Raw genomic sequence first — 14,363 nt, 5'->3', positions numbered from 1 at the left:
ACACCATAAGGAAGGTCCTGCAGTCATAAGTGTACCATCCTTTGGATGAGACGTTAAACCAAGGCCCCATCTGTTTGAGTTGTTGGTAACTCAGGTGGATGCAAAAGACCCCACAGCACACATTGAAAAGAGTAGTAGAAGTTCCCCATTGCCCTGGCCAAATTTCCCATAGAAGTATAAATACCACCTTGGGTCTCTCCTGAAAAGAGGCTAGTAACCAAGTGGAACTAACCTAATCAAAGGATGGAGGGAGAGAAAAATGAAAAAAATTTAGTATAATGGTTTTCAATGATAATGTGAATATGCTCAACAGTGGAATTCCACACACATTAACAACCCAAGTATTACAGGTGCAGCTTGCTTTAAGATATTTGGGAAAGCTTTATTTTACCTCACCAATCATCTTGTTACACATGTTCAGAGTTGTTTCTCTTTCCTCTGGGACAGAGACAAAATCAAATACATGAGAAAGTATTTATGGTCACCTACAAGCATACAGATGCAATTTCTTTTGTCCTCTATATTCAAGTCATGATAATAATTTCTAAAACTAAAAAAATAATAAATAAATAAAAAATCAATGATCTAACCTTTGCTGAAGATACCGATGAAGAAGAGTTGCTGCTCTTTGAGGATGAGCTATTTGGACTGCCTGGTGATGCCTGGGTTGCTCCAGACTTACTGTTATTGTTTGTACCACTGGAAGAATGGGAGAATGTGAATTTGAAGTTGCCACCAGCAGTTCTTTTAGGAAGATTCTCTTTATCTTCATTTTCTTTAGCTGCAACCATGAAAATGTAAGTAAGGTTAGTACAGATCAGAAAATGAGAAGGCCAATGGCCAACAGAATCAGGCATGGAACATAAACAGCACTTTACCTTTAAACCTCATGAGACTTTAATGCAACAAGTACTGGTGATAAAAAAAGTTCAAAAAACATCAGACTTCAAAAAAAATCTCCCAAACATCAGTTTCAAAAAATATTTCCATACTATGTTTTCTTTTTTACTCAACTTTTCTCAGTCTAAAATATAACTGCAGTTCTTATTCTATGACACTGCAGTAAAACTGTCTGATAAAAACAGCATAACATCAACTCCTCTTAACTGCTGTTCATGTTTCAAAACTTGCTTCTCATGACTGCTCGCCACTCCCTATTAGTGCAGGGTTATACTTCTGAAAAACTTTGTAATTTTGCCTTGACATTTTCGAGGCAGAAAATTTCAAGACTGATGTAGCTTGTAATTACGGTTAGCTTTTATTTGGAAAGATTAAGTGAAAGTACAACTGCACAAGAGTACTCACAACTGAAACTATTCCAGTACAGAATCACTGCTGCAGTCATACTTTTCAGCTGTCTAGATTTTCGCAGAATGCCCAGACTTTCTGCCTCATATTTTTGGTCTGTTCCTCACATAATAGGCGACTTTCTGGATTTGTTGATGAATCAGTGAGGATTGAATTCAGTAAATGACAGTAATTTGAGTTTCAGACTTCATATCCTTCAGAAAATGCACGGTAACACAAGACCTTTTACTCTAGTAACTAAGTTTATAAGAGCAATATTTAAAAAATGTCCCTATTTTGGGGGCTTTAACCCCCCATTAGTTTTGGCTTTGCCCAGATTTTTTGTGCTAAGAGGTTGAGAGCTATGGCTGCAGCAGATGTGTAGAATAGGATTTTGGCTGCAGATGTGTTATCAGTCTTCTAGAGGCCAGACTTCTAGAGCAGTACAGATGACCATTTCCAAGTGACTGGTTACTCTCATACGGATTACCTCAGCTAGAAACCTGGAAGTACATAGGAAAATAATGCTGCATCATTATCTGTTCTTTATTGGAGCTGGAAGGTCACAAATTTGCCTGACCCCCCCCCCCCACACACACACACACTTCCATATTAGCCAGAAGGGGAATGGCCCTTCATTTAGTAACTGCAACACCTGAGACACTCTGCCTAATGAACTGCAACCTTCACTATGTAAGAAATGCATTCTCAATCATATCCTTCAGCAAAACAGACTACTGGTAAGTATCTCCCTAGAAACACCATGGTGGATCTGTTCCCTCTGATGGAAACAAACCCCTAAGAATATGCAATACAAAATGAGATTCCCCCATCAATTAAGAAATTGCCGGAAAGATGACTTCCTAGCAAAACATCAGGTTTGCCTCCTTCAAGTAAAGCTGAATGGACAAGAGATAATTGATGTTCATAGTGGTGGGGCATATGGATAGGAAATGCTACTGTAGCAATGATCCTACAGTCAAACTCCTACTGTTTTAATGAGTATCCTCACACAAGTGTACTATGCTCATCATAAGGATCACTGATGCTGTACTTCTGCAGAGCAGAAGAATGCAAAGAAGCAGAAACCATTTGGCACAAGTGCTACAAAAGCTGATCTACTGCTATAGTGCAGGACCAGCAGATAACATTTGGCAAAGAGGATGACCGAGTGCCATGCAGCAGCTTTACAAATAATTTGCTTACATACATTCTTAAAAAAGAGCAGTAGTAGTGGCTGCTAGTTTTGGAGAGTGGGCCCTGACTTGCCCAGATAAAGAGAACCTTGCAATCATGGTATGGCAATTGGCCATCCATTCAGAAAGCCTATGTCTGAGCAGGGGCCTACATGCTTCCACTGCATAAAGGAGGCAAAAGTTGCGTCTGTCTAAAGTCTTTGGTCCTGGCAATGTAATGCTTCCGTTCTCTGCAAACATCCATGGTGAACAGAATCATCCCTTAATTCTGAGGACTGGAGTTAAATATTAGCAGAGGGAAAGGCTCTAATGCAAACGGGTAACCTGTAAATAGTTCATCTCCCAGGCCCATGCTTACACTTATCAAGGGTATCAGAACTTGACAGAGATTTGGGATGCAGGCCAGGCTTAAAAAGGCCCTTGTGGTCGTTAGCCTAGTAAACACCTATGAACTTCTGAAAACACCACATGAATAAATAATGGATTGGACCCTTAAGGAAACCATCTTTGCGGAAATAAAACAATGTACATATGTTAAGGCTTGGAGCACTGAAATCCTCCTTGATGAGGTGATGGCTACCAAAAAAGTGTAATTTAAGGCAGCGGCTTGAAATGTGTTGAGACAGGTCAAAAGAAGGTAATACAAACTCCTTTAGCAAAGTTTGAGCTCCAAAGAAGGGGACAGGCCTCCTATGTAGTCTGAGATAAAGGGTACACTTGGAAAATAGTTTCAATATTGAGTTGGTGGAGACTAGGGCATCCAGTGACAGGCAAGCAGAAATGGTATAAAGCTGGACCTTGGCAGAAGAGGCCAAACTATGGTAAAGAGAGGTCTGAGAGGTATCGGGATCCGTGGGATGTAAGCTAAGGTCCACATTTTGGTTACTGCATCAAAAGAAAAACATCTTCCACTTCAAGTAGGGGTTTCTTGTACTGGGCCTACTGAAGAGCAGTTATTACTTTTGAAGAGAACAAAAGTCAATGAAGAACTGGTCTGAAAACTTTTAAACTTTGAACCCAAGGGACATGGGTGGATCAGGGCTCCCTCCTTCTGTGTAAGACTGTAGGGAAGTGGGAGAGAAATAGGTTTCTGCTCAAACATGCAAATCAACTAGATGAACCACATCTACCATGGCTAAGGAAAAGCTAGCAGGATAAGTTTGGCTTTTTCCTCTTTTGCCTCAACAAGCACTCTAGGAGTAAGGGGAATACTGGGAGGGCTATGATGACAGTACAGAAGGTAACAGCATTCACGGTCTGTTGTACATGGCTGAAGCATTCAGAAGACCAGCAGATGGCTGCTGGTTTCTGAAGTAAACAAGTACACTTCTGGGCTGCCCCAGTTCATTGCGTTATGAACATTCTATTGCCCAGATTCCACTGATGCCATTTTCCTGTCTTCTGGACTGCTAGGGATGTACAAAGCCTGTAGGTGAAAATGTGTGCAGGTGGCTAGGTCAGACATTTTCACGACTAGTCTGTGGCAAGGATAGGGCTGGGCCCCCTGTTTACTCAAGTACCCAATCACTGCGATGCTGTCTATCACTATCTTGAACATTCATAACTGTCGAACTGAGATGAAAGCGTTATGGGCATACAGTACTGCCATCAACTAATTTACATTTGTGTGCCTGTTCCTCAGGTCCCCATTCAAAGAAAAGGGAAACTGAATTGACTCATGTGGACTTCTCAAACTAACTCCAAAGCATCTGTATTTGGCTCCTGTGTTGGATATGGTAGTGGGAAAAGCATTCTTGGACTGCTGACTATCTCGGTCATCCACCAAGCAAACTCCTCAGAGCAACTGAAATTAAGGTAATCCTCTGCTCCCCAGATTGAATGGCTTTAGAGATCAGTGCACCAGAGCAACCCACACTCCTATGTCCACAATCACTGCTAGCCCCTGGCTTGTTTCCTGTCTCTCTCATGTCCCGCCCAAAGTACTGCATTAGCATCTTTCTGTGTAATGCTGGATGTATCTCTTCACCAGGAAGGCCTCCCAATTTCTTGGTAGCACAGTCTTGAGACAACTAAATTCAAAGAATGGGAAAAAGGAGCTCACATGAGGAGTCATGGACAAGCACCAGAAGCCATCATTCTGTGGTGGTCCTTCAGGATCCCTAACAGAGAGCAATGCCATGCAATGACATCAACCCACAAAGGCAAGTCACAAGCCAAATGTTCAGTCAATCTCCATCATTACAGACTGCAGCCTATACTGTTCTTAGGACTGTATCAGTCATGCAGGCAGTGATAAACAATCCACTCACCCCAATGGCAGAGTAGCTGGGTAACACCTGTTTCACCCTTCTCCCTAGTTGACCCCTTTTGTACCGGGTGTGTTCCTAAGTCTAAGTCATTGGTGGCACAGACATAGGTATTGCCCATATGCCAGCAGGTCAACATAGTATAAGTACATTTCTGTGTTAGTACCATAACTTCCTCATGTGCAATAAGGCATGTGAGACGATTACAGACAAGCAAACATACATGTCAATGTCTTCAGGAAGGTCTTTTAGGTCAATGCCTGTTTCGGTGACATGCAGAGAAGAGTTCTGTTTTTTTTTTTTGTCTCTTAGAGCTAAGACACCTTGCAGGTTGACGGGTCCAGCAATACTCAAAGGAAACTCTTATAATGACAGGAAAATGAGTCAAGATTTTTTTTTGAAGAAAAAAACTACTGCATATTATATCCAAATAATTCTACAATCTAACATTCAGACATAACCTTGTACCAGTCTTACTATACATTATCTAATACACATTTTAACATGAAATATGGATGGACTTGGTATAACATTTGATTAAAATTAAATCAAACATAATACACATCAGTGTCACTCAGATGCTAATTCCATCAGGTGCAATACCACTGACACCTACATATTACTTCTACAATCAATTTATGTCAACCTTGAACAGCCTGAACAAAAGTGAACCATAAGTATATGCTGTGTCACAAGACAGAATTTAATACAATAAATAGGACAATACTGTATCTTAAAACACGTTTCAGGAACTTCATTTTCTTAACATCCAAGCCAACAATTTCTAGACAGTAAACCAATCCAACTGAACTTAAAGCTATACATCAGTAACTACAACATTTCAATACCTTTTTATTGTGTAGACAAAATGTTAGCCACAAAGTGTATATTTATATATCTGCCATGGTAACCTCTTAGCTACATATTTGCTCCACGAAATTCGTCTGGCAATATAACTCTCCATATATGGCTTGTTCATTATTTCAATGATATCTGTCACTACCTGTGGCAGTTTTGATTTATATTTCTTTTGAGATAGCTTTTTAGCTATTAACATCAAGAAAAACAGTGCCCATTCTACTTTAGTACAGTGCAAATATCGAAAACATCCTAACAATATCTAATATTTTAGTTAAGTCTTGCATCATTTTTCAACACTTATGGATGGTTACTAGGCTACAGGCTCAAGAGTCAATAAACCAAAGTTACCCCAAATTTACCAAAATAATGCTGACTTGTGTCAAAACCACAAGGATTTTTTTTAGTTATGATATAGGTTTTGTATACCTCAAGTGTTTCCAAAAAAAAAAAAAACTTTGATTTTGCCAAGTCTCTGGCAGAATGCGCCTTGACCCTACCTGGAATAGTTTTGTTATACTGTGTATAACAAAAGGTAATAGCCTTAAACAAGAAATAATCTGTTTTGACACAAGTTGTTCCTTCTTACCTTCGCAAGGAATGAACAAACTGATCTGAAAGATTTAGTCTGAGCAAGACGGTACCAAAGTTGTCTGTGGACATTCAAAGTATGAAATATCCTTTCTCCCTCATTTTTAGGTTCAGGAAAGAAACGGGGGAGGTGGACAGTTTGGCTTAAAGTAACCTCAGATACTGCTTTAGGCATAAAAGATGGTTTAGTTCTCAAAGAAACCCTGTCCCTATGGAAAATGAAAAAGGGTGGACTCACCATAAGAACTTGCAACTCACAATACCCTTCTTGCAGAAGAAAGGGCAATAAGTAAAACTGTTTGCCATATTAAGAACCTCAAATCAGCTAGATTAGCTGGTTCAAATGGAGTACTTGTTAGTTTCTCTAACACTAAATTAAGACCGCAAGGAGGGGCACCACTGGTTTTCATGGAGGAGTCTTATGAAAAACCCATTTCATGAACGTTTTGACATAAAGCTGCACTGAAAGAGGAGGATCTATGGGCAGACATGCTGAAATGGCTGATAAATGAAACTTGACAAAGAAATAAGAAAGGCCATAGAATACTAACACTAAGAAATACTGCAGAACCAGGGAACAACTAGCCCTGAATCGGTGCTGGGTAGTTGTTGGCACTAACTAGAAAAACCTTTTCCATTTGTTAATATATAATTTTCTAGTAAAAACTTTCTTGCCTCCATTAGTACCTGCTGCACATCCTCAGTAAACAGGTGCCTAAAAGGAATTAAGACTCTATCATCCAGGGAGTCAACTGAAGTTAACTGATATTGGGGTATGTGAAGATAGGTGAAGGCTGCCAGCCTAGCTAGATAGAATTTGTAGATAATTCTGTCATTTGTAAATATTAATATAAGCCACAGCCTTGTTCTCTTAAATGTGAAAGGACTGTATCGGATGTTGAACTGAAAAAAAATGCAACAGTGCATTATGCTGTAAGAAAGCTGATAGGTCAAGCATTTCACATGACTGTCTTTGATCTCAGGACTTGGAGCTGATATGTCTGGATGAAGGAATTCTGGCTATTGTCTTGAGACCAGAGTTAATTGCTAGAATTTGCACGCATAATTTCTTTTATTGATCTGGCTTCCTGACCAGCTGCAAGATCAAAAGGGCTATTAACCTCTGAGTTTCTGTTAGCCTGGGAACCAGAAAGAAGTGATGTAATCTGAAAAGAATCAGTGGTACTGTGTTATCAGTTTAAGGGCAGAACGAATTAGGGCATTTGAGCATTTGTCTTGAGAACATCTAACTCACCAGCTCTGTCTGTATTCTATGTGAGTTTATTTTAGAATTGTATTTTCTCTTAGATATAGCTAGGAAAGTACAGTTTTGTACCTACCATAAATGTAGATGTTCGAGTGCAAATACAGCTGCAGTAATCACAGATGGGTTCTCTGACGTCAGGCGGTCCCTCGGTAGGTCGAATTCCAAAGTCTTGGTCCGGCGTCGGTTGCTGTCGCTTTCTCTTCTGACGTCAGTGAGGCCAGAGTATATAAGACACAGCCGACGCCATGTTCTTCAAACTTTCTTGCCCCAGATGTCAGGTGCCCCCAGAAGGAAGGCAATACATAAACTATGCTTATATGTATAATATATACAAGCAATGCAAAATAATCCAAAATAAGTGGTAGCAAGCAAATAAAACATAGCAGGATAACCCAAGTCAGGTAGTATGAAGAGGTTGTTACGCCCCATGCCTTTACCAAGTGGGGAAGGAGGGAGGGAAACCTGTACTGCAGCTGTATAAGCACTCGAACATCTACATTTATAGTAGGTACAAAACTGTACTATGTTCATCGTGCATACAGCTGCAGTAATCACAGATGGGTAGAGTCCCAAAGCTATGCACAGGGTGGTAGGTACTAGGAGGAACTGGGTTGAGCCAGAATACCCTGCAAAACAGCAGTGGCAAAGCCTGCTCTTGTTCTGGAATATAAAGGCAGGTGGTAGTGTTTTGTGAAGGTATGTACAGAACTCCAAGTGGCTGCCTCCAAAATATCTTTGGTAGGAACTCCTCTGAGGAAGGCTGTAGAGGTAGCTGTGGCCCTGGTGGAGTGTGATCTGATACCTGTAGGAACAGATTTCCCATGATAGGAGTAACAAAACCGTATGCAGTGGTCTATCCACTTTGAAATAGTCTGTTTTGTAACTGGCTTCCCTTGAGCCCCTACAGCATAGGACACAAAGAGTTGTTCTGATTTCCTGAAGGCCTTTGTTCTGTCCAAATAATAACGTAGCTGCCTATGGATGTCTAAGGAGTGTAGCAGCCTTTCCCCTTTGTTGTGAGGATTGGGGTAAAAGGTAGGTAGGTGCATGGCTTGATTTAAAGCTACCCTGGATACCACTTTAGGCATAAATGATGGGTTGGTACGAAGGGAAACCCTGTCCTGATGGAAAATGAGAAAGGGCTGCACCGCCATGAGGGCCTGTAGTTCAGAAACCCTACAAGCTGAAGTGATGGCCAGAAGGAAGGCTGTTTTCCAGGACAAATATTGCAAATCTGTTGAGGCAGCTGGTTCAAAAGGAGGCAATGTTAATTTTTCTAGTATGTAATTACGATCCCAGGCTGGTATTGGTTGCTTCCTTGGTGGTCTGATATTCTTAGCCCCTCTGAGGAACTGTCGTAAGAGTGGGTGAGAAAATAAAGGAGGATCCGTGTTGAATTCTGCAGAAATGGCTGAGGCATGGATTTTTATGGAAGAAAATGAAAGTCCACTGTTCAGCAGCTCCGCTAGGTACTGTAATACCGGAGGCAAGTTCAGTTTTCTAGGGTCCTGGCCTCTTTTCGGATGGATAAGTCCAAAATGGGTCTCCAGTCGGTTCCTTTCCTTGGTACCAGAAAAAGTCTTGAATAAAAACCTTGACCTTGTTGGTGAGTAGGTACCTCTTGAATAGCTCTCATGTTTATGAGCTTTGAAATTTGCAGTTGTGCCTCTGCCCTTTGATTTTGTGGCAGGTTTGGCATGCCTCTCATTTTTGGAAGAGTGTGAAATTGAAATTTGTAGCCTCTGTTTATAATGTCCAGGATCCATTTGTCTGTTGTGACAATATGCCAATTGCTTGCAAATAATGCTAGTTTCCCTCCCAAAGGTGCTGCCAGCTGAGACATGCTTGGCATGGAGATGAGGGAGTCATTGGCTTTGCTTCCTGTATTGTTGTGCACTGTCTTCGCCACCTCTTGGTGCTGGAGTTTGCCATTGTCGGCCTCTATATGATCCTTGTGATTGCCCTCTGCCCCATGTGCGTCTGTATCTACCTCTTTGGGGCTTGTCAGTGGTTGGAAAGGACCAGTTTTTTGAAGGCCAATTTCTGCTAAAACGTGGTGGTTGGACCTGTAAGAAGGCTTTGACAGCTTGCATAGATTTGGCATTTTCTTCCATTTTCCGTAGTATCTCCTCAGCATTAGTACCAAACAGCACATCCTTTTGTAAAGGAGCATCTAGAAGTTTAGCTTTCACATGATCAGGTAAATTTTGTTCCCTAAGCCAGGCATGTCTGCGAATGACTGATCCTGTAGCCGCTCTACTTGAGGCCTCTAGGGCATCATAACCACATTGTAAGGTGTGTTTACCCACTTGTTCTGCACTATGCATCATATCCTGTAACTCCTTTAAATCTGGTTGTTCAGGTTGAGACATTTTGTTCCTTAATTGTGATAACAGGAACTGTTGATATTTAAGCATATGAAACTGACAATTTAAGGCCCTCATGGCTAGGGTGGCCGAAGTATATACCTTTTTACCCCACCTTTCTAAAGATCTTGATTCCCTTTCTGCAGGAAGTGGGTTCTTGGCAGTGGAGGCCTTCAATCCCTTGGGGCCTTGTGAAATGGTTTCAGGGTCAGCATTATGGTTTTTGAAGAGATATTGGTGAGAGCTGGGTACTCTGTAATACCTATCAGGTCTGACTGGTGCAGAAGGCAGAGAATCCGGGTTAAGACAAGCCTCCGAATAGACATCATCCAGTATGTCCAAAACAGGGGGTATAGCCAGAGGTCTGTGTTGAGGTAACAAAAGAAATTCCCTAAGTCTTTTCTTGGAATCTGAAAAGTCTTGGCCTTCCCAATGGAAGTGTTCCCTCAAGGTGTGTAAGGTTTCCCCAAAGGAAAAATCCTCAGGGGGGGATACAGACAGAATGGACTGTTCTGCATCCGAATCCTCAAAAGGAGAGTAAAAGTGTTCCTCTGCATCAGAATGTTCTGATAAAATGGATCCCTGATCAGAAGAGGGAGAATCTTCCTCCACTCTGGGTCTCTTGTCTGGAGGGGGTTGAGAACCTCTGATAAGAGTAATTAGATCCTCAGCCATTTTAAGCATCTGTTTTTTAGGCATGGGACCTGGAGATGGGCCCTGTGCAACAGGCCTCGTGGGATGCCTGGCTGCTTTGGATATAGTAAAGGCCTTAATTGAAAAAGAAGATGAGGGCCTAAATACACCATGAGTGGAGGTGGACCTGTCCACATTAGTAGGCTCAACATTAGCTGAGGCTTCGGTTGTAGTCTGGGAAAGGGCCGAGGACCCAGCGGTCTCGGGTACAGAGGACACCGCCAAAGGAGTGTCGTCGGTAGTCAGGGACTGCAAAGGCGTCTCGCTGAGAACCGGACCACGTGTAGCCTGTTTTGGCTTGGTGTCGGCGGGGACCGCGGGCCTCGCGTGTCGGTCCTTTTCCTTGCGTTTTTTGGATAAAACGGTAGTCGGAGTGTCCAACGACATTTTATAATCAAAAGCTTTACCAAAGTAGTGCTGGGCGAACTCCGCCCGACGCTTAATAGTGCGTTTATTGAAGGTAGCGCAAAGCGACAGCCCGAGACGTCGTGGTCTGGGCCCAAACAAGGTATGCAGAGGGAATGGAAATCCTTATGCGGTATTTGCTTCCCACAAGAAATACAATTATTAACTTTTTCTGACATCGGTCTGAGGCAAGAAAAGTTTCAACGGGTACTTAGCTTTAATGAAGACTTCGGTTTCCAAAATATTCGTAATTCAGGAGCTGGCTGACCGGCACTTGCGAACTGCTTCTGCTTCGGGCACCGCGCGGCAAAAAAGACTGAAGAACATGGCGTCGGCTGTGTCTTATATACTCTGGCCTCACTGACGTCAGAAGAGAAAGCGACAACAACCGATGCCGGACCAAGACTTTGGAATTCGGCCGACCGACGGACCGCCTGACGGTAGAGAACCCATCTGTGATTACTGCAGCTGTATGCACGATGAACATCTAGGAAGAATAGATTAGTTTTTTCTGTACTGATGTCAGAACTTTTCTACTGTATTTTAAGTATTTCTCTGTGATCTCTGAACTCTTTTGACTAGCACTGTGTAGTAAGAAGTATTGCCTTGTGTTTTTATTCTTTATTAAAGGCTGTTTTGTGTAGAGATAATTTGATCTCTAGAGTACATTGCATATATATATATATATATATATATATATATATATATATATATACACACATATATATATATATATATAGTGATACTGTGCAAAGTCACTCCAAATAAGCCTTGACTGTTCAAGTTGCACTTACCATTTGGATAATAATATTGCACAGTATATAATTGGATACCCTTTCATAAGGGCCTTTTGGTAGCTGATAAATATTAGCGGGTGGTGGCAAGTGGTACTACCATATAGTCTGGGTAAAAGGGGGAAAGCTGGAGAACCTGTACCAGCCTTCCCCGGGAGTGTCTGTGTGATTGTATATAGTATATAACTCTGATCTCAAAGCGTGTGTGTGTCAGCTACTTGGGCAGGGACACGAAGCACTGGTTGGACAGAGAGGGTGCTGCAGGTTTCAGCTTGCTCACTAGGGTGAGATCTGTACCCTACAGCTGTGCCAATGGGAAGTTTTATTGGGGACCTGGAGAGAAAGGGAAAAAACAGTCCCAGACTGACTGATCTCTGTGTGCTCTTAAGGGAAATTGCACTTTACTGTGTGTGTATTTATTATCCTTTTCCTATACGGACGCTCCTCACTGGTGTTAGTGGGGAGGATTGAGGCTCCTTGATTGCTGGGCTAGTGTACGCGCATCACATATTAACTGTTTGGCAGTGGTGGGATATCCACACCACATATTAATCGGCTGGCAAATACTAATTGGCTTGTAGTGGTGTGGGAAGAGTGACTTCCTGTAGCTTGTGTACAGTGACCACTGAAGGTGTTTTCGTACTCTAAATCAGCCAAGCAGTGAATACTCAGAGTTCAGATCACAATTGTTTTACTTCTTTTATTAGCTTAGTTAATCATGGAGAGCAGGCAGCACGTCAGCAGAGGAGTACAGAAAGTGGATAAGGAGCCAGCTGGCTGAGATGTGCCAGGCTAGGGGACTGGTGCATGGAAACCTGACTAAGGTAGACATGACTGCAGCTTTGGTCACAGCTGCATCAGAAAACAGCAACCAGGAGGACGATCAGACTGGCAGTGGAGATGCACCACACACAGGATGGACAGCTCAACCTTTCTGCAGAGGACTTAAAAATTCATCTGGAGCTAGAGAGACTTGAGTTGAAGGCCAGGCATGTGAAAATAGAAGCAGCTGAGAGACTGAGACATCTAGAGAGTGAGGACAATGAGAAACTGCGACGTTTGCAGGCTGAGGAGAGTGAGAAACTGATACGCCTGGAAACTGTGGAAAAGGAGTGGCAGAGACAGGATGAAAAGGAGATGCTGACTCTTCGCAGAGTCATGGAGGTAATGGGGAAAGGAGTAAAGTACAGTTGTGTACCTACCATAAATGTAGATGTTTGAGTGTATTCACTGTTGCAGTCATTACAATTGGGTTATCTTGCTGGCAGGCTACCCACAGTCAGCCGGAATTCCAAAGTCCTGGTCCGGCGTCGGTTGCTGTCACCTCCTCCCTGACGTCAGTGCGCCAGGGCTATAAAAGATGCAGCCGACGCCATTTTCTTCAGTTTTTCTTGCCCCAGATGTCAGGTGCCCCCAAAAGGGTAGGCTTATTTATGCCAATAAACATGCATGCAGTAAAGTAAAACTCTACCTTCATCTACAAGAAAATACACCACATAGGTTGTATAGAATAGAGAAGTACAGATTAGACCCAGCAAAGGAAAGGGGGATGGTGGGTGGGTAACCTGGACTGCAACAGTGAATACACTCAAACATCTATATTTATGGTAGGTACACAACTGTACTATGTTCATTGTGTTTCACTGTTGCAGTCATTACAATTGGGTTGAATCCCAAAGCTATGGTTGGGCAGCTGGGGCTAAATAGGAATAGGAGAGGCCATGAGACCCTGCAGAACTGCAGTGGCAAAGCCTGCTCTAGATTTAGAGTAGAGAGGTAAGTGATAGTGCTTTGTAAAAGTGTGCACTGAACTTCAAGTTGCAGCCTTTAAGATGTCTTTGGTTGGTACTACTCTGAGGAAGGCTGCTGTAGTGGCTGCTGCTCTGGTTGAATGTGGCCTAATGCCCTTAGGCACTGATTTTCCATGATGTGAATAGCAGAAACGAATGCAGTGGCCTATCCATTTTGAAATAGTCTGCTTTGAGATAGCCTTTCCTTGTGATCCTGCAGCATATGCCACTAGAAGTTGTTCAGTTTTTCTGAAAGCTCTGGTTCTGTCCAAGTAGAAGCGTAGCTGCCTGTGAATGTCCAAAGAATGCAGAAGTCTCTCACCCTTATTCTGTGGGTTTGGATAAAAGTTAGGCAAATGAATTGCTTGATTCAGGGCCACACTGGACACTACCTTAGGCATAAATATCGGGTTTGTCCTCAGAGAAACCCTGTCCTGATGGAAAATGATAAAGGGTTCCACAGCCATGAGTGCCTGTAACTCTGAGACTCGTCTTGCAGAGGTTATTGCTAGGAGCAGAGCTGTTTTCCAAGATAAGAATTTTATATCAGCTGTAGAGGCTGGTTCAAAAGGAGGCAGTGTGAGTTTTTCGAATACATAATTTAGGTCCCATGCAGCTACTGGTGCTCTCCTTGGGGGTCTTAGTAATGGATGAGGAAATAGAGGTGGTTCTGTATTGTAATGAGTTGAAATGGCAGAGGCATGAATCTTAATTGAGGAAAAGGATAGGCCTTTGTCCAGCATCTCAGTTAAGTATTGTAAAATCTAAGGAATATTTGGTACAATTGTGTCAATTCCTTGTGCCTGGTTCCAAGCACAGAATCTCTTCCATTTTTCTGCATAAGATTTT

At 42.3% G+C, this 14,363-nt stretch overlaps 1 protein-coding gene across 5 annotated transcripts in view; it reads right to left on the bottom strand.

The window, feature by feature from the left end:
* PPP4R3B (protein phosphatase 4 regulatory subunit 3B) overlaps positions 1 to 14,363 on the bottom strand; it is a 2,189,617-nt gene that overhangs the window by 200,585 nt on the left and 1,974,669 nt on the right. For all 5 annotated transcript variants that reach the window (XM_044055224.1, XM_044055233.1, XM_044055261.1 and 2 more), the window contains one exon: positions 591 to 781. In XM_044055224.1, the coding sequence (XP_043911159.1) occupies positions 591 to 781 (191 nt within the window). The remainder of the gene's footprint in view (positions 1 to 590; positions 782 to 14,363) is intronic.

This window comes from Protopterus annectens, chromosome 1.part2 (assembly GCF_019279795.1).
Source record: "Protopterus annectens isolate FY-2018-M chromosome 1.part2, PAN1.0, whole genome shotgun sequence".
Taxonomy (NCBI): domain Eukaryota; kingdom Metazoa; phylum Chordata; order Ceratodontiformes; family Protopteridae; genus Protopterus; species Protopterus annectens.
This window is presented reverse-complemented; position numbering and strand designations above follow the sequence as displayed.